This window comes from Oryzias melastigma, linkage group LG4, assembly GCF_002922805.2.
Source record: "Oryzias melastigma strain HK-1 linkage group LG4, ASM292280v2, whole genome shotgun sequence".
In the NCBI taxonomy this organism is placed as follows: Eukaryota; Metazoa; Chordata; class Actinopteri; order Beloniformes; family Adrianichthyidae; genus Oryzias; species Oryzias melastigma.
In genome coordinates, this window is record NC_050515.1 from 8,979,950 (window position 1) to 9,003,172 (window position 23,223).

The 23,223-nt window shown below is 37.8% G+C and overlaps 1 protein-coding gene across 40 annotated transcripts in view; it reads right to left on the bottom strand.

Moving 5' to 3' along the window:
- The window catches only part of adgrl2a (adhesion G protein-coupled receptor L2a), a 222,131-nt gene that overhangs the window by 83,016 nt on the left and 115,892 nt on the right, over positions 1-23,223 (bottom strand). For all 40 annotated transcript variants that reach the window (XR_004947738.1, XR_004947739.1, XR_004947735.1 and 37 more), the window contains one exon: positions 1,896-2,109. Coding sequence is in view for 35 of the 40 variants with exons in the window: in XM_024278248.2 (XP_024134016.1) it covers positions 1,896-2,109 (214 nt within the window). In the remaining 5 variants the exon portion in view is untranslated. The remainder of the gene's footprint in view (positions 1-1,895; positions 2,110-23,223) is intronic.

The following is a 23,223-nucleotide window of genomic DNA, read 5'->3' on the forward strand; positions in this document are numbered from 1 at the left end:
AATAAGTGAGTTTTCAGGCATATATGATGTCTAAAAAGTCTGATATAAGGATGAAAATAAACAAATAAAATATTTTAGAGTTAATATTTGTACTACAAAAACAGACTACGTGAATTTTAACTGTAGCTGAATCCAATTACATAATTTTTTTTTTTTTAAGAATAACTTTTATCCTGTATGTTTCCAGTCTCCAAACACTCCAAATCTTTATTCAAGTGCTATTACACTATAAACTGATTTGTAATAAAACAACATCTAATGGGAACTTCAGCCCATCTTACATTTTCTCTCCTCTCCTATTCATGTATGCACACAGATTGACTTTCCAGCAGATTTTGCTGAAAGCAAGTAGTTTCATTTCACTAATACATGCAAAATATAAAGCAAACAGTGATAGACTAATGTAAGCACTCTGTATGTAGATTGTACATTTGTAAGCTTTTCAGAAGCCTGAAAAATAACAATAGACACAGAAATTACCTTTGCAAGCCAGATCAGATCAGCATTATGCCAATCCTCTCATGAGTGCAGCTTTGTTTTTTGGGGGAAACGGAAAGTTCATTTGTGTTGTGTTCATATTTTATATCTACAAACTTGTTGTTTTTTTCTTGTTTTATATATTCTATTTATTTTTTTTCAAGTTCAGATGAGTCATTGTTATTGACATTTTTTTGGAAGGCTGGTTTACTCTGGTCCATCTTCACCCTTTAGAAAATAAGACACTGCTTTTAATTTATGCTACTGTTACTACTATAATAAACATAATTGGATTGTTGTTTATTTTGCATGAATGAAACACAAACATTAAAAGAAAATAGTCCTTTTTTTAACTGTTGACAGAAAATCCTTTCAAAATAAAAGACACCTTGTCGCATATGATCCTAATTTCACTGTTGTGGGTGCTTTTCTGCCAGAAATATAAATCTAACAAACCAAAATGAAATCAGAGCTAATTAAGTGACCCCTGCTATATTTTTTAAAACACTTAAAATTCCTTAATTTTTTCAAGAAAAAAAAAAGAGAATTTACTTAATAACCAGGTTTGAGTTTCTTTTTTCCCTTTACTACTTTCTCATTTCTTACTTTTTAATATTTAGAAACGGTTTTATTTTTATTTAATAAGAGAGCCACAATGGAGGGGTAAAGGGAGCTGCAGGTTGCAGACCCCCGTCATAGATAGTATCCTCCGCATAGTGACTACGTTTCGCCCATTTAAACAAAAAAAACAACCAAACTTTTGCTTAAATATATGTGCATACCATATATCTGCCTTTAGCAGTCACAGTCATCACTACACTGGTTGTAGCTATGTCGATAAATCTAGCTAAACTAGCTGAGTGGCGAAATTAGTGGGTGATCATCTCTGCGCAGAAAGTGTGTGTTTGTGTTAGACTCTTCCTGAAAGGGGCTGTTCTTAATTTGTGACATCAGCACGTGAGAATCCTCTTGTTTTTGTGGGTTGGAAGGGGCTGGTGCTCAGAGTGCAGGTTTTTAGATGAATACTCAGAAAAGGGTGAACGTATTAGGGTTGTTTATAGTAGATAAAACCTCAAAAGGTTGATTAGAGGTTGATTTAAGTTTTGGATGACCAAACAGTAACATGGGACGAACCACTTGACAAGGGGGTGGCAGGACAAACCACTCCTCCGTGAGCCCAGGGGGAGGGGGGGCGAAACTGAGACACAACGAAGAAAATGTAAACTAACTGATGGATTTCTCACTCATACGTTAAATTTTCCTAATTTAACTCAAATTTTTCTTTGCAGAAAACTTTAAATGAGCATGTGGCAAAAATCTCCTTTTATTGTATTTTTATCAAACTTATCTTCAGAGACAAATGTTTTGCAAGTAGAGAAAAGAATGATGAAAACATGGTTTGGTCGTCTGACTCTTACCTCTGTGACATGATTTTGAAAGCGTCTGGAAGATAGCAGTTGATGTTCTCCATCTGGAAAGGGTCGGCATCACAGATCTTATCGTCCGTTCGGCCGTAGTTTGCACTCTCGATCATAATGACATCACTTCCCGGACACCGCAGATCGATGGGGTAACCCTCACAAGACAGTTCTCTCCGTACTAAGCCGAATGGCAGCGCAGCTCGACTGAACCCTAAGAGAGGAGAAGAAGAAAAAAAAAAGTCGTATTAGTTTGAGCTGGAGGGAGATGTGAAGCTGCAAAGTGGAAAGCAGTGGAAAGTGGAGGAACTGAATTCAGAAAAGGGATTGAAATTATATTTCTCGCTTTGTCTTGAAAATGAACCAATAAAAATAAAGCAATCGGTATTTGTCATTTAAAAAAATGAAACCCTGGTTAGGACTGCTCCTCGGATATACTTATAGACACTAAATATGTCACATCTGAACCGCACCAGGGGGCTAATGGTGTTACTATGTCATCCTTGTGCCTTAACTGCTCCTGAAAAAAATCAATATTTGTCATTAAAGCCTGTTTGTTGGCCTAAATGTCTGGAGCCTTGAACCATCTGTAAAAGGACACTGACATGCCTCTGAAAATACTTTCAACATTGCAGCACAGAAACGCATACCTCATTCATGGCGTTTGCTGAAAAGACTCTTTTACCTTTATCTCACACTCTCGTTTTATGTTTGATTTAAATATGGAAATGAGTCTACCGCCAGAGAGCTGTGGTTTCCCTGCATTTTTCTAGGGAGAAATAAAAAAGAACAACAAACATGACAACATAAGTGTAATTTAATCCACTTTGCAGGCTTGACAATTGTAGTGATGCTTACACAGTTTGTGTGTTTTTGGAGTAGGAATTGGATCGATACTGGACCTCTACAGAGATTAACAGTGCTAAGGCCATTTCAAACTGAAAGCATAGATAACACCGATTTGATTTCAACTCCAAAAGGAGATCTCCTCAACTACATGTCAAATATTAAAGACGTGTGGCAGGCAGGGAGCTGCTCTTCCATCTTCTTCTTTGTCTAATAACGACTGTTTCCCTGCATCCAGTGGTGACTTTGTCATCTCTTTGAACCCCTATATAACCACGTTGCTACCTATAACTTGGTTGATGGCTGTTGTTTCCAAGGGCTCCGTCTCCATTAATGAGCCTGAGTTCACAGTTACAAGAAGAGAAAAACACCCCGACTGCATGGCAGCCTCTAATTTGTTTGCATCTTGGACAAGCTGGCGTGATCCATACGTGCAGTTGCTTAAAATCACAAAAGCCTTTGTGTCTCCCGCTTTTCATAAGTCGCTCTTTGTTCCGAGTGTGGCGGCGGTTTACTTACAGAAACTGACTAAATTGACCAAGAAAGGCTGACTTCATTTCACCCCATTGAATGCTTCATCAATTTACTACCAATACAATTATCTTTGTCTGATTAAATGCTAAGCTACGGTGGCAGGGGATTAGCATTCTGCATTGTGCTTCCTTCCAAGCAATGCTGCTGTGGTATTTCACCGAGGCGGATAAATGTCAGTTAGTGTTGCTTGATGCATCATCTTTGCACCAATCAGGTATAAGCCCAACTTCTAAAGGTGCATAAACAAAGGATCCGTCTATTTGGAGCAGGACAGCTGCTCTGGTCTGCCTCCACCGATCATCAAGGTGCTTTTCTACCTGACAGCTAAGTTTCTCAGGTGACCAACTGACATAAAAGTGGAGCATTTCAAGTATGATGTATTTCACTTTTTTACAACCCTGTCCTCTGTGGAATCAAATAAGACAGGAGATCAAGAATTTATCAGTTATGGGGAGAAAAAAGGCAATGAAAAACTGGACTTAAATCATTTAATAAGGTTGGGTTAAATTGTATTTTTAAAGCCACTAGTGCTGGGCGGATTGATCTAAAATATCGATAGTATCGATCTCACGTTGGTATCGGTGATATCGGCCTGCAGATCAATATTTCCACTCTGGTTTGAAACTTTTCTGTATCAGCCAAAAGGATCTCACAGAGCAAGCACGCAGGCGGCATGCCCTGTTCACACTATTTCCACTCGATTTAAACGCTGAGTTGTTTCTACAAATTATTTTTCCCCTGTTTTTATTGTTCTATTTAAAAGCTAAGAAGTTACAAATTATTAATTTTTCTACCAGTTTTTTTTTTTTTATTGTTGAACATTTTGATTTATTTTTGCCTCATAGTTACTTGTTTCTTTTAGTTTGTTGACTGTATTTACTTCTTCACTTTTTATTTAATTTAAGAAGTTTTTATTTTGATAAACTTTTTTCAATTCATTTATAAAACATTGTCCTAATTCTTTTCTTATGTTTATCAAGTCATTAAAAAAGGGAAATTTACAATAAAACATTCACAGTGATTAAAAACAACTGAGATTTCAAGGTTCATGTCCCACCCACCATATTTACGGGAAAGAAACAACGATATGGGTATTGATTATAATTCTGAAATCATTTGATTCTATTCACACAAGCCTGGATCGATTCAATTCAATTCAATTTTGAGTTTAAAAAATGGGTTAAGAAATAGTTTATAAATCTATATGATTTGAATATTTTTATATTGCTCTGATGCAGTTCACATACTGTAAAATGTATTAGTAAAATAACAATATTGTTAATATCATACAGTGTTACATGGATTCTCTACAAGGGAAACTAACAAAAATGTTCAGATCATTAATATTGTAAACATTGTTCTGCTTCTCCTGGAGGGCGTTCAGTTTGACCACTAGGTGGCGATCGCGCTACAGCATTACACCTTATTCCAGAAGAAGACAGTATGAGCAAAAAACTGGGTTTTAGACCACAAATGGTTACTTTAAAAAATATTTCCTTAAAAGAGTTTGGAAAATTCATACCTGTGAGTTTATAAAGATGTTCATTTAGTCAGCAATGTACATTTAGGACGCGTTAGCATTAGCAGTCCTACGGAAAAATCTATTAAACATTAAAATTAAGCTAGCAAACTTTAGCGTTATTTGCTAAATCGATATATATTTTTTATGAATCAATTATTGATCTGTTAAGCTTAAATCGATTCAAATCGATTTTATCAACCCAGCTCTAGTATTGATATCGGCAATGTTGACCGGTATCGGATCAGTACCTAAATGCTCAGTATCACCCAACCCTAAAATCCACTATGTTTGTCCAAAGATGTATAATAGAGGATGAGATGTAGGTTTTTCTATTCCTGTTTTTCAGAAGAAATTATGAATATTAGGAATTAAGAACTTAACAGTTTTGGGCTGAAATGTTCAACCCATATTCAAATTAGTTAACGTTTATAGATGAAACACTAAACACAATCTAATTGTCTGCTAAATGGCTAAGACGGAATTTGAGCCAGGTCGGCCTTGCTAAAGAGGTCAAACAGAAAAGACTTAGACGGATCATCTGGGTAGCAGTTACTAGGTGAAAGAGATTAACTTGAAGGGCCATACTTTGTGGCTGGAAGTGATCTGTTTTTCTGGCCGTGCCTTAAGACCCCTGAGCCTGATCTCAGAGTCCACAGCCAAACCCACTGATGTTCCGTGTCCCAGGAACGCTGTAAAAACGCCTAAATCAGTCAGCACCGTCTCTTCAGTTTCTGCTTTTGGTTTTTTGATTTAAAGCTGTCTCTGTGCTTAAAGAGAAAAGCAGACACTCCAGGAACGTTGATCTACACGCGCTCTTAAAAATGATGGGAAATTTCAGCTGAAATACACTAGTCACTTCTCAAAGCATGGTAATGAAAGGCTCTGTATAACGGGACATTTTAACAATCAATGTTTTTGACCACGAGTACAAATTTCCATCCTCCAAATGCACTTTATTATCAGCCAGACGGCTTCGTGCATCAGCCACCAAAAGCACGGCTGTAAACAACTTGTGAAAGGCTAGCAACATTGATTAGACCCAGAGCTGAACTAGTTTCTCACACTAATGTCAGGTGCTATTTTTGCTCCCAGGGAGATGAGTGAGACAAATTAGTGCGAGAGCATCCAGTTGAAAAGTCGCAGCTTTCAACCTTAGAGTTTTGTTTTGAATAACTTTTTGTTTTTATTTATTTTAAAACACAATAGTCATGTTTTTATTTAAAAAAGTAATTTTTTTTAGCTAATTTCTGAGCTAAAAGTGATATAAGTAATGCATTTTAGTGACATAAATACATACCGTCGTCAAATTCTTTTTTACATAATATTCATTGTGTCACTATTTTAAATGAGTTTTTAAACACTCATAATGCGAGCAAACTAAATCATCATCAATCCTTCATTGCAGCAACAACGCAATAGCGTAATCACAGTTAATCGGACACAAACAAATCCAAAGCTACTGTCCCACTTAACTGAATAATTTTATTATTCAAATGAGCCAGAAAAGTAATCATTACTTTGTTCACGAGGTCATTAGTGTAATTGTTTAGCGACTGAATGACATGAAATTTATTTACTTCCCATACGGTGCTGGTAAAGCAGGTCAGGAATATAAATGTTGAAACACTGACAAAGTAAAGCTCTAAACGCTCAGCTGATTGAAGCAGGTGAGTGCACTCGTTCCTAAAGTATTTATCAAGCGGCTGTTATGTCTCAGACAATTTCCCTAAATCATTTTCACCTACTTTGAAAACTTGTGTACATTATAGATCCACTTTTATCATTCACATATTAAATATACAACACACTGTGTTGTAGGAAATAACCCAATTATCTGTTGCTTTTAGCCAATAGTAAACATATCTGGTGCATTCACTTGCAGACAAATACATCCATGTACTTAAAACTGTACAACTGGATAGCGCTGATATTGCTCAGTATTTATGTTGCACTTGTCATGTTAGGTTGGGGTGTGAGGGGCTGTAAGCTAGCGGGAGTGAGTGTAAACAAAGGGACTATGACACGAGTCAAAGGGCCAGATCCGGCCCTCCAGGTAATTATATCCGGCCCTCCAGATCCTTTTATTATATATTTATTAATAGCCCGATGTTATATTTCTCTTATTTCTAACTTGCTTAATTTTGAAGAAACATATTGTTATGGACAGTAAAATATTTAATATTATTTAAAGTTTAAGGCAATTTATTCTGGAATTCATTCATTGCAATGTTAAAAATTTACGTTTTTAAAGTTTTAAAAAATGTTTTTGGACTATGGGAATTCAGGGTCGGCTTACTCCGCACCAACAGTCCCGCCCACAACTTTGAGGCAAATTTCTAATGAAACGTACTGCCGCTCAGCGGAAAATGTTTTAGAAAATGACACAGGCTTTTTGTTTTAGGCTAAAAACAGCAAAATCATATTTAAAAAGCCACTGGGAACGCTTTTAAAGTAGATCAAAAGATGATTGGAGTGGGACTTTAAGAGCTCTAATTAAAATATAGAAAGCAAATGATGGACTATAGCTATAAAAATAATGAATATGAACTTCATGTTATATAGTAAGATGATTTATGGTTAGGTCACTTTTATGGTTTGAGTGGAACTATATTTAATCAGTCCATTTGGTCATGTCACTCAAATCCATCTGTAGTAAAACTACACCTGCAAAAGAGTACCCTCTTGGTTCATTAGGTAATCAGTTTTTTTTCTCTTTATTGGATTGCAAACCTTCAAAAATATTTAAAATATAAAAAAACAACACAACCTTAAAAGTGATGTTTGCCTTTTTTCGCCTGGTTCACACTTGATGCGGAATCACCGCAAAGCGGCGTGGAGCGGAGTGCGCGCGGCGTCCGCTCTCTCCTGCAATTCACACCAGACGCTCATTTTTCCACAACGGTCGACAGGCACTTCTGCTGGAATTTTTTTTGTGTTTGCCATCATGGGTAAGTTAATAACCTAAAAAAAATACATGATGTTTCTGCTCTCTTGAACATGATTAAATTTGTTAATTGCTGTTTTATTGTGAAAATCTGTTATATTTTGAAAATAAACTGGATTGTCTCATATATTTTGATGTAACTTCCTGCCAAAACTGATGTGGATCGCTTGTGGCTTGCGCACAAAATATACCAGACGGCGAAACGATCTGCTGAACGGTGCGAGACTTCCGCGGAGGACCGCAGCGCGCCACGCCTGATGTGAACCGCACAAGGGCGGCGAATGGAAGCGGCCTCCGTTCCGCGCCGCTTCGTAGCACTTCCAGTGTGAACCAGGCGATGGTCAACCATGAAAAGCTAAAGTCAGTCCTTCCCATGTACCTGTAGCTCAATGGATTTTTTTTAAATTACAATTATTCATAAACCATTTGAAGACTAACAACTGTGAGAACCCCCCAACCACCACCACCTTTCCCAACACACATGCTCATACTGTAAGGTGGACCCATTATGCACTGTCTCTTTGGTGCCGTAATGATTTAATTCATTTTTATTCCCACAGATGAGCCAAATCAATTGGAAAGTGACCATCTGGTAGGATATGAATGTCACTGAAGCAGAGGTAATGAGTAAAATGCCTTTCTATTTCACAGAAATGAGGAGTCATTAGAATCGTATTCGTTTTGTCATGAAGCCAGACATTACATGGTCAAACCCACGGGGACATACGTGTAGATACTAAAGAGATGGAGAATATCTGCGCAACGCATGCACAATTAGTGAAACAGCTGTACGTTTAATCATAACACCAATTTTTGCCTGAAACTGCCGTGGTCCTTCTTCACACTCATCGTCCAGCTTAAATATCAGGAGGAGCACTTAGCTTCTCTCATTCTGCATCCTGTAAACGGTTTTCGCATTAAAATGACCCTTTGTAATCGGAGTTACAAATGCTTCCACAGTCCGTCCGGGGGCAAAGCAGAGGGCGATCAAAAGGCCTATTCAGGCACTAACGCTGCCATCATTGTGCCCGGAGCACAAAGGAGGTCTCTAGATTATTTTGATGTGAAACCAGATAATTTCTGTAGAGAGCCAAAGAGAGGTGTGACAGGGACGCTCCCGATGCTTGTCGTCTACCGTTAACGCAGCCCTTTGATTTTCTACACTGAGCTAAACAGCTGCTTGTAAATGAGTGAGCATCTCCGTCGGCCTACCATTATTTTGCACTTCTGGGATGACAAGCTCGCTTTCTGGGGGGGGACATCGGTTGAATAAAAAGAGTGGCCTATGGCATTAGCTTTGAGCGAGAAGGGGACACAGCTTGAGTCTTCCAGGTCCGTCACCCCCTACCACATCACAAATCTAGATCTGTGTTAAAGGCAAAATAAGTTTGAAAGGAGAAAAATCTTTAATTTGAGACCCTTCCCACAGAGCTGATTCTATAATCCACACATATCCTTTACAGCAGCATGCATTCTTAGGAAGTCAGATCCTTGCAGGGGAGCAGACGAAAGAAAATATTGCACATATCCAGCAAGCAGCGGGGTATGAGCTGCACTGCAAGCACAGTAAAGAAGAATTATACCGCGGCTTGTCAGATATTAACAATCTTTTGAATGTACGCACATTAACTTTAACCCAAGACTGTGTTCCAGTTTTTCCACTTTGCATGCGGAAATCAAACTCAGCATGCTGGACACAACAGCAATTCAAGAAAGTAAGCAGCTTTTATATTTGTACTTTAAAGTATCTTAAAAGGAAACTGAAATGTTGGAACTTTTATTAAATGGTTTATTTTAAGCATTCAAGAAAGATTGCCTGAAAGGGACTGGGATGAAGCGAATATAGATCAATTTAGCACAAAAAGCTAAAGTCCGCTAGCTTGATGCTAATGTTTAATGGAATTTCCCATAGGATGGCTAATGCTAACGCTCAGTCAACCAAAACATACATTGCTGACAAAATGAATAAACTCACAGGCATGAATTTCCCAAACTCTTTTAAAGAAATATTTTATAAACTAACCAATTGTGGTCTAAAACATAGTTTTTGCTCATACTTTCTTCTTCTTTTGGAATAAGGTGTAATGCTATAGCGTGATCCCCACCTAGTGGCCAAACTGAATCGCTCTAGAATCAAACCGAAATCATTATCATTACCCAGCCCTAGTATTATCATTATCCGGTTCATAACTTAAGATCAAATATTTATAGCTTTCCAACATAGATTCAGGTTATCAGGAATCTTCAAGTAACAATAAATCACATGTGTCGGCAAGTTTAGATGAGTTATACTACTTTCACACCAGGCATGTGCTGCACGTTCAAGAATAATCTGAAAGCACGTCCTTGGACACACTTTTAGCACCTGTCGCTACCTAATTCGAGCGCATTTAACTACAGTTGGAAGAGACTTGGTGCGATATGTCGAAGTAACATTTTTATTTTTTAACTTTTTTTCCACATCTTTATTCTGATATATGAAGGACTTACTGTTGTTTAATTCCAGCCAATTATTAATTTTCTGTTGACACTCAAATGTCAAACGGTTGGCACTTCCATGAATTAAAAAAGATGCAACCGAAACCTCACTACCAAATCTAAGTCCCTGATTGGTCAAAAACTTCAAATACAAATTTTATTTGTCACATACTTTAACGTATATAGTATAATACGCGGTAAAACTGCACTGCACGATTGTCCGACAGTATGAGGATAAAGATAAAAGCTAGCTGACAGTTATTTATAATAAATAGAAAACATAGAAGTAAAAAAAAAAGGTCACAAGTCCACAAAGTATAAGGGTCTGTTCTGTAAAAGTGTTCATTGATTAATCTGTAAAGTGACATTGCTATGTAGAAATACCTGTCACAGTTCCTGTTTAGAAACGTCCGAGATATGTCAAAGAACTTAGGTGACATCTCTGATGTTAAAGAGTATTTAATTCTGAAGTGTTTTGCATGTAGAGCCCTAAAACAGACTTAAAAACTTGTGGGGTTTATTCATTTTCCTCTAATAAATGAAATTCTGTGAAAAAAACAAGTCTGTTTTTTCAATCTCACATATTAGTCACTAATGCACATGTTAGACTAACCAAGAAAAGGAAGATAAAACTGCACGAGGTCGCATTCTATACATCGGAAGCCATTATGGTCAAAATGTCATTTTGTGTGGTGACAAAACACATAAAACACTCGTCTTTAACCAGACTGAGGCAGATGAGAAAACAGAAATTGGAAGAAGAGGCAAAGAGCAGAGAGGGAATGAGCATTCCAATCTCATTTGTATTCTCCACCATTCAGTTCACTCCAGTTCATTTACATCTCTGCTACTTCCATAGCAACAGCAGGGGGGCTATCAAGAGCATCTTTGATATAGGTACATGACTCTGAAAAGGATCCTGTCATTTCGCTTGGAGTAGATGCCATTTTTGTTTAGGTGGGCCTCTTTAAACAGAAATTTCACCCTGTCGCACACATTTACCATGCCACCAACTTTCTCTTTGCTCTCTCATCCACCAGCCTGCACAGCAAATGTCATAAATGTAAAGAAGTGAAATACGACCCCGTAGGACTTAATTTAACTATGTGAGCCTGTAAAGAGTCTCCGCAAATCCAAGGCGGCGAGTGTTTCTACCTGGCCGAATGAAAGAGTAGGGCACAGCCTCATCAAATTCCACATGCACTTGTATGTAAATCAACCTTTCGGCCTAATTAAGCGCTGTGGGGCTCATCAAGGTCATAAATCCGCTTCTTTCATAATACATTATTGACTTCACATCATCTGCACATGTTTGGCTGACTGCACTCAAACAAGCACACAGTGTCATCTCACCCTTTAATATCGAATAACCCTGAGGCCAAGCATCAGCAGAAAAAAACAGGGAGAGCTTTTTAGGTCACAATCAAGCAAAAAAAAAAAAGTGAGAACATCGTCTGGTATAGTAATGGGCGCAGTGGCCGACAGACAGATTTTAACGTCCCATGTTGGCAAGGTCAAGCTCATTTTACTATGACACTGAAGGTTGGATTAGTTTGCTTTGAAAAACAAAAATCCTCTTTACGGTTCGTCTACATTCAGGAGAAATTCAAATTCTGCGTCTGCATCAATGTTACCGCATACTTCAGATAGTGCAATATAAAAGTGAGCTGACAGTGCGATAAATCTGCAGACGGATCCCATGAGCCTTTGCAGTGAGAAATGATACAGGACAGTCGCTGGTATGAATCACAATGCCTTATAGCAACAGAAGTCTCTTCTAACTTCAGTAAACAGTCTTATTAGCTGAATCTCACACTTTATAAATAGATCAGGACTTCAAACAAAGTTGGAGGGTTGCTCCTCAGAGGACCTCTTCATTGTACCTATTTTGTGTTTCTCAACCCGGGTGTATATCACTTTCACACATGCCGTTAAAGATAATGAAAACAATGAGCTGAGATTCATCGTGTAGCCCCCGACTTCCTTCTGTGCTCCAGCGAAGCATTTGATATTCCTCAATTCAATAAAGAAGAATTCCCCCAGTGGGTCACCACCAACGGCAGCACACACACAAATGAGAAGTGTCCATCTGCTTGGTTTGCATTCACAGAGTGCACTTCCTCAAGTAGCTCACAGCAGTGGCTCCCTCTTTCCAAGCCTTTGCTCTCATGTGTATGCATTTGTGCCGCATTATTCAGCGAGTGCTTCCACTGACCCACACCTGGCATTTAAATTCCCTGACCAACAGGGTAGTCATGCCCTGATGACATGACTGCTGCTGCTGCTACAGCTGAATTCTTTATGCAGCTCTTATTCAGCCTCAACCACACACTTGTCGCCTTCCGGGATAGGCAGGTTGTTATTTGACACAATGCTGTTGCAGCTAAACACACAGAAAGATGCCTTCAGATCTATCTGTGCCTACAGGTACACATCTCATAAAAGCTTAAAGTCCCAGTCCAATCAAAAGGATCTATTTTAAAAGTATTCCCAGGAGTATTTTAATTATTTATGCCATTTTTAGCCATTTTTTTTTCAAATGTTGTTTTCTAGGACATAGTTTTTTTCAGAGCGGCAGGAGTTCAGTTGGCACAGAGTGAGTCTGCCTTCAATTCCCGTCATCTTTTTTGTGTACACACTCTTTTTTCCCAAAAACAACAAAAATGGAAAGCAATATCGCAGATATCCAGCATTACAGTTTTGAGCCAAATGGCAGCTTAGATGAGGAAAACAAAGACATAGATGGATCTATTTTTTTGTATTTGGATGCATCGGAATGGAGCGGAGCAATCCCGCCAATTGTAGATTTTACACAACAACTAGCTTTTCAAATGTTTTCGTCTGCTGCTGATTTACAACAATTAAAATTTTCTTTATATATGTCTTCCACCGTGAAAAAGAACATATTTAAAACACAAAAAATACAATTTTCATTGGATTACCGTATTTTCTGGAGTTTAAATCGCAAGAGCAAAAAATGTCAAATAAAGAAGCGAAAGACAATATATAAGTCGCTCTGGAATATAAGTCACACTTTTAGGAGAAAAGTTTCAGAACAAATCCGCCAAGCGCAGCGTAGCTAAAAAAAATAAAAATATACAAAAATACTAATCTTTAGATGTGTATGAGAAAAATCTTAAGAGGAAGAGTTTAAGAGGAAAATAATCAGATTCTCTTCCATGTTTGTTTTGGACGGCACTTCTTCTGCTGCTGTCAGTAGCAAATATTTCAGAAGCAGCACCTTCTAGTGGTTGTTAGCGGAAACTACCGTTAAAAGACAACCGGTGTTTATTGGGAAAATAAAAAATATACAGTATAACCCTTTTGATGTCTAAAAAAACACAAAAAGTATAAGTTATATTCCTGGCTAAACTATGAAAAAAACTGCAACTTAAAATATGGTCCAGGGTATATTTTGACTTTTTTTTTTAACAAACATGAGAGCCTGTCCCACGCCACCTTTTTTTCCAAGAAAGTTTGAGATTTAGTTTTCAGCTCCTTCAATGAAGTCAACGGTTTAAAAATGCCTCCTAATGTTCTCACTCCACCATCTGTTTGCTGCCCTCACATATGTCACGGCAGGGGCACTTTTCACTTCTCACTTCGGGATTTATCAGATGTTTCTCATGCTTATCTGGACTAATTATCACTGTAATAATACTCTAAGAATCTTTTAAAGAGGTGAGCGCTTGGTGGGAGGAAAAGTGTTTGAAATTACTGAACAAGAGGCGACTTGGTTGAGCAGCTCAGATGGACCGTACCACTGTAATTCAAGACACACTGAAGAACCAAAGGAAGCTCATTTGAAATGACTTTTTAAAACTGATATTGATTAGTCCCATTTTGTCCCATCGTTTACTGAAGAATAGCCCTTAAAAGCAGAAGCTTGAGGCCTTGACATACAAAAGCACTCAGGGGTCATTATGACTCACAAGGTCAAAAGCTGAGCCACATGGGGTCAAGTCGTAGTGCCAAAGCACAAATAGCTTGAAATAGCATATGTTAACTTTGAGGGCAAGTAAACCAACATGTCAGGACTCTTTACTGAGAAAAGGCAAAAATGTGCATTTAGCAGAAAGACTGCATTATTGACCTCAACATATTTTTGTAGCTTCTACAGGAGTTATATTAGAGGCTCTCCTTTAAATGGAGAAACCTAAAACATCTAGAAAAAAAAAACATTAAATGCACCAGTTAAACTCTGCAAGTTAACAAGCTTCATAAAATTAGAATTTAGAGTTCCCTGAAAGGGTCCCGGTTTTAAAGTCTTTGTATTTATGAGTGTAGTTTCACCGGCCCTCATTTACAGGAGTCCTCTGAGGATTTATGGTTTCTCTGGATCAGGAATGAAAGTAAGAGGACAAAAAGGATTCCACTAAAGGCAAAAAAAAACCTTAATGTCTGTCTCTTGACAGTGAACTGTAAAATCGGTGAAATCATAAGCCTTTGAGTAAATCATGCTTACTTAACTCTATCATTACATGTCCTGCAGTCAGTTTTCTTTGCATGTGATCCAAACCGTGGTCACGCTTTCCTGTGAGCCAGACGCCCTCACAATGGAAACCTGATTACAAGCCCGTTGAACACCTGCAGATTGTTGTTGTTTACATGAGATCTTATGAAAAAAAGGGGGCGTCTCATAAATCACAGTTCCAATTTGCTTCGGTGTACACATAATCGCCCTCTTTTCAAATCAGAAGATGCCTTTTGATTAAAATGTTGTCTATAAATACGACCACATTCTATTTCCTATTAGTCTCCTTGCTAGAAAAGTCGTGTAGTTTTCGAGTTAAAGAGAAGATGTCGGCATCATTGTGACCTAAGCGTTTCATGTATTTCACCTTCAAAATCTGATAATACGGCACCAAACCAGAACCAAAGCTTTAATTGCCCTTTGACCAGCCGAGCTGCTTCATTTGTCAGGCGTGATGTGCCCAAACTGTTTCCTGTTTGAAATCCCATATAGACTGGATAATCAAAGGCATTCTCCTCATCTGCCTCTTCCAGACAGCACTTCATCAGTAGGCTTCTCGTGACGTCTGTCTGCAGTCCTTGATGTCCACCACACAGGCTCTACCCGCATAAAAGTATAAAAGAACTACAGAGCCGGCACATTTCTCTTGTGGTGTCATGCGGATTTGCTTTAGGTCTCCACAAAATGTGCGCGCTTGTATTCTGTACGTATACCAGAGTATTTAACATCAGTGAACAAGAGAAACGCAACCGAGAACTTTTGAAAGGGAAGCCCTGTTTCTGACAAAGTGAAACCTGTTTATGCAGTCATGTTCACATGCTGATAGTCACATCAGCCTCGGACAGATCAGAGACAGTCGACAAAAACACAAAAAAATCCCCCCCTGGATAACAAGGTCTTTGGTTTTAGATCACTACACCGGGAACTGATAAGACATTTTTATCTTCTCAGACTTGGGATTCAAAAGCAATATGTGATGGACTGTCATAGCATGCTTGTAGATTGTTGGGATATACTTGTTCAGGCCCACATGAGTCTACTGGAGCGAAAACAAAGTGAGACAAAGCTTGACAGCAGAATATGACACAGATATGGGTATATGGCTAATCTCAGGTACCTTATCTAACCCAGAAAAGTTCTCGTTGGTCCTGCATGGACTACCCACCAAGATCAGTCCTGAAAATGACGTGGGAAAGTGGTGTCACATTAACCCTTCAACACTGAAGCTTTGGAGTTGACATTCCCTGATCTACCGTAAATCTTCAACCATAAACCATCTGATTCTAAAGCAAAGAAAAGCTGCTTTACGCTGATATGCAGCATTTTATAATAGTAAAGTGAAAAGTAGTTTCCTAGCACTTTACTGCCGTAAAGTTTTGCCGATTGCCGCAAAGCTGTTTCTTTGTTGCTTCAGAATCCACTGGGGTAATTGTGTAAATGGTTGACGAGTTACAGTAGTAAGTTTAAAGAGTGTTTGTTCGTGTGGCATTTTTCTCAAGATAGAGGAGATTTGTTAGGAAAATTCCACTTAAAAATGAATCTAATCGTTGTGAATCAGGAGATTTTTAAAAATGCAGCTGGAAAAAGCTGGTCCATTCTGATGCATCCACTTCAGATCCATGTCTGTCTTCATGGAGGGCGTCTGGCTCAAAACCTTTAGAACCAAAATGTTGTTGACCATTTTTCTTGCACTGGTAAAGTTAGGTTGTGGCAGTAAGCTAGCAGGAGAGAGTGTAAACATATGGATTACGGAAGATAGGAAGAAGCTTACCATGTGCCAATGGTCTAGTCCACCACTAAAGGTCCGGTCTGGTACGGTCCAGTTAATTCTGGTGTTTCCAATCAGTTAAGCCTTGCTGCCACTGAGTGAATTGTTGTAACTGTGCATGTGACCGCTAGCTTACCCTATAGGATGGTGAGGAACAGTTGCAGTTCCTTGCTGTTGTTTGCAGTCATTTTTAATATAGACCTGTGACCAAAAGAGTACACAGGGAACAGCAAAAATGCTTACAAATGTTGGAAACATCAACTTAACCATTGTGCTATCCTAGGTATGTTGACATTGGGAGTGGGGTCATCTAGACCCCACAAGACAGTGCACTGAACTTTTTTATTGAGAAGATTTTTGATCTTCACTGGTGTTCGTGGCAGAAATGAAATCCTGTCCACCTTCATCCAGATTTGTCATGGGATGGATAACACGTCAATGTAAGGCTTGGGTCATCTTGACCCCATAAGATAGAACAAGGGCTAAATGAGCGCTTTATTGGCGCTTTCTAATGTCGTCATCACTTTCTGCCAATCAGCGGGTGGCTGTTACCCTTTTCAATGGTCTAACCACCAATGGGGGGCCCCCAAAAGGTACGGGTATGTAGTGTTTATTAGGTTAATTTTACCATGGAAACGACTAAAAATACCAGACCAGACTGTACCGGACCACTCAGTGAAACCAAGACTAAAGAGGCGAATTTTTAATAACCTGCCATTGTTCTGTAGAAAACAACACAGGGTTTTTTTCATTATTATTATTATTTTGGCTAAAAAAACCCAACATAATCATATTTATATACCACTTTTGAAGTAGCTTAAGTTAGAGGTTCTATAATCCTGAAGTATTTGTCCAACTAAAACTAGAGATGCAAGTTCTGGCCAATGTGGGGTCGTGGGCTACTGACAAAACCACCTTTAAAGAGTCCCAGAATTAGCTTGCAGAGCGCTAACTTCTTGTCAAGAAGACAAATTTTGTGTCAGCCTTAAGTGACCCACGCCTCAGTAGCATTGAAACAAGACAGTGCGTGTTCTGTTTGAACAACTGAGAAAGTCTCATGATCAAGAGCCTAGCGCGGCTTTCGGATAGAAACTGCAAACAACAACTTAAATGCATCCCAAGGTTAAATCTGCATAAATAACCATTAGGAAGAATGCTGATGCAGCAGGCCAAACCCAGATACCTGACACAGGCGGCTAAAAGGCTGTTAAAAACCTATGATTACGGCTGTGAATTCCTGATTAGAAGGTCTAAACATTTTGGGTTACTGGAACACACAGCAGCCAGGTTAAGACAGTTTCTGTTTGGGTGGGAGGAGGAGGGTGGCAAGATGTCAGCGCTCCGCTATGCTCTTGCATGACAAACACCAACCTGGAGCCAGCTGTGACAAAGCTCTAATCCAGAAAATCCCTCCTTCCTTTGCTGAAAATCCTAATGAGGATTTGAAGTACTCGGCAGGGAGGAGACCCGGGGGTTGTGGTTACACCTTGCCACTGCTTGCTCTCCCAGTCATTGTCTCCTTATCTCCTTATTGGCCAAGCCTGGCTGGCGATGAAAGAGACATGACAGCATGGTGGGCCTGCGTACACAGACCCTGCGCCTGCCTGGCTCCATGGGGACTCTAGATTGTGCAGTCTGCCACAAACAACCCCAACAAGATCAAGTAAGGAGGTAGAAAGACAAAACTAAGTGAAGTTGTTTAAGACACGCAAGACTAAACAAAAACCCCTGAGCCTAAAAAGTTTTACTATTGCTCTGAATAAACAAGATATTTTGAAGGCATGGGCTTTCCTGTAAAATAATTATCCAAGAAACTATGTATATCCAATAAACCATTAGTAAAATGAAAAAAATGTAAAGTATCATAAATACTATAGGTGATCGAGCTAAAAATGTGATCTGAACTTTATCGCACTTATCCAGACAAAACCTTGATATATATAAGAACAGATAGGAACAAGTTGACCTTCTTTTCTTTGCTTAATATAAAGAGTAGTAAAGCTATTAGTTGTGTTCTATGTGCAACGGTTATTGAAGTTAATCAAAAGCTTATTATCAGTGACAGATATGGCATCTTTACCTCCAAAGAATCCGCTTACAGCATTTCTAATTTACCTGATTGCCTTTACCCTGCTAGATAATGGTTTTGTCTCCAGCCTATCCTACTATGACTATGCAACACTGGGAATAATAAAGGGCAAAGCCATCCTCAAATGAAAAAATAGCTACACATCTTCCCAGACGTATCTTGGTATGCGGAGAAAACCTCAAACTTAACTCAGGCATCGGAGGGAGGAGCCGGATCCCGTTCTTGCAGCTCACCTTAAGCCGCGGATTTTTTTAAAACCAGTAATTTTATTTCAGAACACCTTGATTTTCAGTTTTACTTCTTTGACTTTGAGATGAAGGTTTAAACCTGGTTCCTTTCCCTTTCGCACGATACATCGAGAGAACTTGTTAAAGGTGCCCTTTCCTGATGCCTTTGAGAAAACTCAAGTAGTTCAAACATTTCAAGCTATGAGGGGAAACAGTCGTTTCAGGGTGTGTGCAAAGTCTCTGTTTCTCACTTGTTCATAGTTTTCACAGATTCTATAAGCGATATTAAGAAATAAAAATAGTTGACCTTTTTATTTAACTTATAGAGACGGCTTGTTTTGTATTGCTAAGTTTGCAAAAATTTAAAAATTGAATTTTCCGACTGTAATGTTTGAAACCTGCTATAAAAATACAGTTGAGTAGAACAAACTGGTGTATAAAGAAATCCTGACTAAATGTATATGTGTAGGTTTAATTGATTGATTTGGTTGATGGGGTCATCTTTTTTTTCCATTGAAGTTGATTCTTAATTGAGTGGAGTCCTGGATAAAAAAGGCTACGTTGCGATTTAGCGACATACGAATTAATCACAATTCAATGGTTTAAATGTATCACACCAGATCTTTTAAATGTTTTTCTAAAAAAAATATATGAATGATTGAATTAAATGCTCCTTAAAACTGTTCAATAATCAAAATGTTCAAGTTTGCCTGATCATTTCATTGCAGCAAAAATGTCATCAGACTGAAAAATCTTTAGTACTAAAGTGAATCGTTGATGGGCTTCCTATATAGAGAAAGAAAATCCTTTATGCAGTGAAGCTCCTCACACAGAGTCCTTGCTCCGCTCTCACTCTTTCTGTCAGAAATTCCAACAATCTTTGGGGGAAGCTTTTGAAGAGAGCGCACGGCTAACCTAGATTTGAATTGTTATTCTATCGTTGATACATGCAAATCCCTGCAATCCCACCAGACTAGACTAAATTATTTCGGTAGACATGCAAGCTGGTTTAATCATGTCTTGTAAAAGTAAATCATCACTTTTTTTCGTTTTATTATTTTTTTGTGCATAAGTGTATTTCTTGTAAATTCACACCTCCACCCTTATTTCTGGTGGGTTACTATGGTGACACTCGGGAGGGCATTTCTTGGAAAAATCTGATGATGATCACAGTAAAGACAGTAAACACTTGTAGATGCATAAATAACAAAGAAGTCCGAAGAATATGAACCTATTCAAGTTATTATTGAGGTATTTACTTCATTTTTCACAATTTATCCTTATTATTTAATAATAATGTGCCATTTTCTTTACACGTGCAACAAGAAACAACATAATTGACAAAATACTATTATTTAGTAAAGCTCTCATGATAAGTTCAGTGAAAATGTAGATTATTCTTTTCTGTTACAAATAGTTTCTAACAATTTTAACAAAGAAATAATAATCTGAACTTTCTCCTCCTTTTAGTTATTACTTTGTAGACATTAATAGGATTTTTCTTGGCTAATAGTAAGACTCTGAAGGAGAACATCAAAAGGCATTCGCAGTCCATGTCAGTTTATGTGGCATAATACTTCCCTAAATCCCTGAGTGTAGGTCATCCTTGTTCTATGGTTTGAGAAATGTGGGTTGAATAGTGTACAAATACTTTTGGGAATACAAGGCAAAACATGGACTGATTACCAACTGTGCATGCAACAGGGATTGTGAGTTTGATACTAGCAAGAGTAAGAAACAGACACGGCGGGTGTCTACAAGTCCTTACAGAAGGGCACTGCAACAATCATTTATGTATATTTAAGTGATTTCAAAGTTCATTTTAAAATAGTGGCCTTCATCTATGCATCATCACTGAAGTTAAAAATCAGTTATCAATTTCCTATTTTTGTGCATCTATCTTCGCCAAAAAGTTAGATTAAAACTACTGGGCTAAACAAGTTAAACACATTTTTTTTTTTTTGGAATTTGACTATAAATGGTGAGTTAAATAATGCTATTCCATAGCAATTTGAGACAAGAAGTCTTAATTATGAGGTGATGAGGTTCTCACTAATTTTTCATTTAAATAGGTTGGCTTTAATACTTTACAATCTGAAATCTATTTTTATTTTTTATTTTAGTTTTTCTGTTCATTTATTTGTTTTTCACTCCCCTTCCTTTTTAATTGTCTACTAGTAATTTACTAGACAATAGAGCATTTTATACAAATTCAAAATTTGCTAAAACAATCTTACTTAACTGACTTAATAGTTTTGTTTGGCAATGTTTAATATTTGTCCTTTGAATGCCAGCCAAGCTTCTTTTTAATTATTTTATGTATTATTTTTTCTGTTAGAGATATTTTCTTTAATATTTCACAACAATACCACAATGAACTTGACACTCTCCAGAATATTTAGTCTTTTTTTCCTGCAAAAATTACTAAATTTAAGATTAAACAGTTCTTTTGTTTTATAGCAAAGGTAAAACACGTAGAGACAAAGTAAGAATCTATAAATCCAAAAAGAAAACAAAGACAAGGTCAAAACTATGTGAAAATTAAAGAAAAACAGGCGTTTCCAAGGGTTTATCTCAAGGAGTATTATAATTATGTGTCTGTTATGTTTGTTTTGAACAAAAAAATTAAACGTTTTTTTAACCTTTATGGTAAATTTAGAATAAAAACTATCATTACATAAACAGCGATCTTATAAACTGACCGATTGGACTTCTTGCATATAAAAAAAGGAAGTAAATGAAAGGCTACAAAGCCTAAAGGTTCTTGGATTATCTTTACTGCATTTTAACTGTTATGTCTATATAAATCTTTCACTTGGGTCTTGTACCGAATCAGACAACAGTGCAGCTTTCTCCAGTAAATCCTAAAGACTCTCTGTGTGGTTAAGGTCTGGACAGTGTGGCGGCCAGACCTTGTGTGAAAATGATGTCTCATGCTCCCTGAACCACTCTTTCACAATTTGAGTTCAATGAATCCTGGCACTGTCATTTTGATGTATGGCCGTGCCATCAGGGGAGAGAAAATCTATTGATGTAAGAAGCTGGTCAGTCTGTATATTCAGGCAGTCAACTGACCTAACTTGTTGGAGGCTCAAACATATTAATCACTGCAGCTCTTGTCTGAAGGGAGGTTCTTTCCTGTTTGTTTCCAGGTAGAAAAAGTTACTTTTTGTCCCCAAGGTAAAATTTGTTTTTGCGTGGTCGATAACAGCAGTATTTCTGTTCTTGGTGTAATTTGGAGGGTGTACGTTTTTACTCAGTCAAAACACACTAAACCATTGAAATTAGGGTCAACATTTTCTTAACAGGATTATTAGGATTATAATTAGGGCTGTAACGCGTATCTGAATACCTGAATATTTGCAACCAAAAAATACAACAACGTAATTTGCGACGTCCAAGATTGTTGATTCCTGATTTTTATAACTTTGTGTAGTAAAAATACACTTTAAACAAAATAATTATCGCTTTAAAAGGAAGAATAATGTTGGATTATAGGTACGTAAACTAAACTAAACCTAACTGTTACCAAAAGTAAATAAACCCTCAAAGTAAAGTGTCGGTAACAGTTCTATTTTCCAAAGTAAAGCTATCAAATGCTTTTTCGTAGAGACTGAATTTCAGTTCAGTCTAAAAAAAAAAATAATTATTTGTACACACACATAAATATACACACACACACACAGCGTTTCCTCGCTTATATACACATATAACACATATTCTGTTTTTTTTTAGTCATGTGACTCTTCCAATTTGTCACAAAAACTAGACAACTCAACATGCTTGTATGAAACATTTGCAGCCAAAGGAGGTATATCTCCATTCCCACAGGGGATCGGAAATGAAGAGCACCCCCCTCCTCTCTCCATGCCCCTGCATGGAGAAATGGCATCAGCTGACTTAGAAGCAACCGAAAAAATCCTAGTATGCTGAGAAAGATAATAACAGGATAATTATCATCTGGAGCAGGTGTTTATTATGGATGAAACTGGGCAATTCTGAAAGAAGACGCCTTCTCACACTTATTTGATGGGAGAAGCATGCACTTCTGGCTTTAAGTGACAGTACTGTTCTGAATAAAAGAAAAAAAATTGTTTATGTTGAGCAGCACTCCAATGTTCTTTAATAAGTCTTTTACAAAGCAACATCAGAAGTGCTTTTGATGAGTATGGGTCGGTAACAGACAGGGGTGAAACGGGGACGAGTGGGATTCTCCGTATTTGGGGTATTCGCGGATGTCTCTAGTCCTGCCCTAACCCTTGCAAATAAAGGGGAACTAGTATATACAGTATATATATATATATATATAAAGGACTGCGAGTGTTTTCTATTTGTATTTATGTGTGTTTTATTGAGGTTTTGTTGGGTCTTCATGTACTATCTTCTTGTACTAGTCAGTAAAACTGTTGAGAGAAACTGTAGTAAGAACATTTCCAGGACTTGTTA